Source organism: Seriola dumerili, unplaced genomic scaffold (assembly GCF_002260705.1).
Source record: "Seriola dumerili isolate Sdu_G_001 unplaced genomic scaffold, Sdu_1.0 BDQW01016262.1, whole genome shotgun sequence".
In the NCBI taxonomy this organism is placed as follows: Eukaryota; Metazoa; Chordata; class Actinopteri; order Carangiformes; family Carangidae; genus Seriola; species Seriola dumerili.
In genome coordinates this window covers 1-4,002 of record NW_019190517.1, presented here as the reverse complement: position 1 = coordinate 4,002, position 4,002 = coordinate 1, and the positions used below count along the sequence as shown (strand labels likewise).

Below are 4,002 nucleotides of genomic sequence, written 5' to 3'. Positions count from 1 at the left end.
TAAATCTCTTTGAGTATATCGGTTGGTGTGTTTAATGTTGCACAAGTATTAATATTTCTGACCTCTACTCAGTAGAACTCTGATCCTTCAACTTTATTAATCAGAGTTGCAAAGTAATAGTACCATTCAAGACTGTACCAATATTGGCTATCCTGTTTCAGGGTGGTGCACTCGAGGAACCTTAATTCATTTTAAAGTTATTATTTAACATTAATATTTTTATTATTAATACTTTCTTAATTTCTGATAGCCTTATAAACGTAATACCTTATAAACTACCAATGGTACCTAAACAGTTTTAGGGCCCTTGCTTTTTTAACAGTTGCACTCTTAGCTTTTCAATTGAGCTGCAAACCCAATACTTAATCAAGAAAGCATGCAATGATTATTGGGATAGATTGGTCCACAAAGGATCCACCTGTTGGAGCCTTCATTGCGAAGGAAAAGGGGGCTGCATTTTTTGTCCTCAAATGTGGCCTCTGAAAGATGCAGCTCCTGAACTGTGACGCAGTTTATAGAACATTGGTATTAATTATCAGACGTTGACAAATGCACATGTCATTGAATACATCAAGCACATACAAGCTCTAACAGCGCAAATTACACCATTTGAAATGAAATTTAAAAATACACTATGATTTTACGTTTTTGGTCAACATACAGTCTTGCCAACACATGCCAGTCATTCAAATCTCACGCCAAAGAACAGGAATCTTCAAAGCCACTCACTGTGCAAATCATTTTTAGTTTCCTTTATCATCTCAGATTAAAACCTATAATTCATTTTTCTCAAGATATGTTCATCTTTAACATGATTTCTGTTGCTAAAACTGAAACATGTTACAACACTAGAAAATTGTTCAAACATTAAGTACAATTTAATTTTTATTGTAAATATTTTATTTCAGACAATTTAAGTATATATTCATCATCCATTGTTTAATCAGTGCAAACACTGTGTGAGCAGGATATCTGGGTTTAGGGTGACCATCACCAATGTTTCAGTCCATCATGGCAGCACACTGTTTTGAGGGTTACAGTTAGGACTAATTTAAAATCATGAACAGTGTACAATACCTGATGCAGCATACAGATATAAGACACAACCTAAACTAAGCCCTTCAAGGCCTGATTACAAAAGCAGACACCAACAGGCACAACCACAGTGGCAATGACAGAGTTAAAGCAGGAGGGCCATCCGAACGAACAATTGATTGGTAGCATTTTCCCACATTGCCAACTTTATCTACAGCTATGAACTCCACAGTTTGTGAGCAGCAGGAGGCGTTGTAGTTTGCCTGGACAACAGGAGCACTCAGAGAGGTGTATGAGAGGGATCCATTACCCTGTTGCAGGGAGATTCTCTCGATCCCAGCGCCGTTTCCATCAGTAAGGTTGGCCGAGAGCTTCCACTTGAAAGGTCCACACTGAGAAACATCTTGAGGGCAATAATCAGCCTGCACACTAACCACTTCACACAAAGGCTGAACAAAATCTGTTATCTGAAAAGAGAACAGAAAAGAGAAGGTGAGGAATTTATGCATGCATCACAGCAAAAAGAAATTTAGATCTATGGGATACTTGAATAACTTTTGAAGACATGCATGTGTTCGTTGGCTTTGTCCAAAAGCTTTTGTATTTATTTATTTCACTCTTTCCAACTATGTGTGATCCAGGATGTGTCTGAATACCTTGGTGACAACAGACAATCTCAACACGACGTAATTGGAGTCAACACCACTGGACGACTTGGCTTCTGCAGTCAGAGTGATATCAGTGCCTGATGGTGTGCTGGCAGGTGCCGTAATGGTCAACGTATCATTAGTATATTTTCCAGTTGTCAAGGTGAGGCTGTCAAGAGAAGACAGAAAAATACCTTTCTTGGTTATAGGAAGTGTAATTGTGTACAATCCACGCACTTGGTTTTGATTGAAATTTAAAGATGTGACTTGCGGTTAAGTAATCTGTTTGGGTGGAGTAATAACATGTGACTCACCTGAATTTTTACTCCAATTGGTGGGTAGGATTGCACATGTTACTCAACCCAGATGTTACTTTGCAGCAACACACACGTGTATTTGCTAGTTTCAGACCAACGCAGTTGTCATTTCCCTATCCAGTGGCCACATTGCATGGCAATTGCACCCATGTGAGTGCCCATGTGCATGTTGGGCTTAAAATGAGGTGTGGTCAGGTGCATTGTTATCTTGAGGTAGTAGAAAGCGATTGCATGATTGACCAACAAAAACCTGGTCTGAAGTCAATGGTGCAGTGTCTTTTCCACAACCTACCTTCTGTGAGAAGGGGAGTGTCATGGTTTGCTGTGGCAGACACTTTTTGTTAGTTTTGTTTTGGACTTTCTCACTTCCTGTTTTATTTTGTAATTAGGTTCCTAGTGTGTGTCAGTGTTTTTGCTTCCTGTCTTGGTCCTGTGTCTGTGTGGTAATTGTCTGCCCCACCCTAATGTGTTTCACCTGTGTTCAATCACCCTTGCCTCCCTTGTCTATATAGTCTTTGTGCTTCCCTTTGTCATTGTCGGTTCGTCTGTTGTCTTCCGGTTTTGTTCACGTTGTCTGTTCATGTCATGTTCACGTGTGGTTAAATAAACCTGTCTGCATCGTCTCCCATGCGTTGGTTGCATATGAGTCCTACTTACCTTGCAAAACCTGACAGGGAGTAGCATTTTCCCAAAATGTTGCCGTATCATTTCAGTGATTATAAGGACATTTAAAAAAGGAATTATTTTTAGTTTCTTCTCACTTGCTTGAGTAGGACATGTGGAAGTTTCTGTCATTTCTGGCGCTGATGTGATACTGACCACCAGAGCCCTGGGTCGTTACACTGAAGGGGAGCTTAAAGGTTTCTCCTGGCTCCACACTGCTGTCCACCACAGCCTGGAGAGAAAATGGAAGATCAAGGGAAAAAGGCAGGTGAAGAAGAACAATGTCATTCTTGTAGTTTATATTTATACCATTTTTTAGATTCTGTAAGCCTATTATTTTGCTACCCCCATCTTTTCTGTTAGTGATCATCAAACAGAGGCTGCATGAATGGGTAGACAGATTGTGAGGAGGACGTGAAGAGACTGACCTGGATGTTCACTTTGGAGACAGACATCTGGGTGGTAGACTGCCTCTGAAATTCAGAGTTTGACACTTTGTCTGTTCCTTTCAGAATGACAACAAACTCCCCCTCAGGGACCATGTCAACAGTCACCAGGATGTCTCCGCTACCCATGTCAGTCATCGTACCATTGCTCACAACCTCAGGACCAGACACAGTTACTAGGCCAATGTTTCCAACACTCATTGATGACGGACCTTTCCTTCCCATTACTGAGAGCATCAAGGTGACTGGCTGGCCTGGTTTCCAGAGGAGAGAAGGAAAGTAGAGAGAGGAATGAGAGGAAAATTCATTTGTATGGGTAAAAGTGGTTGATTGTTTCAAGAGTAAACCCTGGATCATTTTTAGCATGGGTGGTGGAAAGAAGCCTCGATTTCAACTACCTTTTCATGGGCTGAAATGTGTGATCGATAGGTTGTCATATGCAGCTGTCACTTTGGTGCCCTAATTACTTTTCACCACTAGATGACGATGTTGTAGCCTAAGATAACACATGCGCAGCAATTAACTTACCTGCTTGTGGACACGACGCCATCTGAGCGATACTGGCAAAACCTGGGTGAGGTCCCTTGAAGCTTTCCACAAAGGTATAGATATACGTAATGGTACTCTGGCCTGGAAACACAAGCACACACTTACAGTAAATACAGATACACACTAAGAACTCAGTGAACCTAACAACTGTGATAGAAGGAGCATCAGTCTTCAAACTTTGCATGGACTGAAAGCAGAGGGAATACATATGCTACTGATAAGAAACACTCTGATCAGGAGATCAATCTGTTGGCAAGAAGACAAAATTTCAACAGCGTGTCTGAACAGGAAGTGCAACTGTAATTGACAAATATACAGTGTCTTACCTGTGACTTTGAGTGTGTA

General features: G+C 40.9%; 1 protein-coding gene across 1 annotated transcript; it reads right to left on the bottom strand.

The window, feature by feature from the left end:
* Window positions 1-954: 954 nt before the first annotated feature.
* On the bottom strand, window positions 955-3,738 carry LOC111240162 (the record flags this gene model as incomplete). The annotated part of the gene is made up of 5 exons (XM_022770145.1): window positions 955-1,502; window positions 1,692-1,851; window positions 2,761-2,894; window positions 3,091-3,362; window positions 3,637-3,738. Coding segments are annotated over 5 exons (1,049 nt in total), but the record flags the coding sequence as incomplete, so codon positions are not given.
* Window positions 3,739-4,002: the final 264 nt, after the last annotated feature.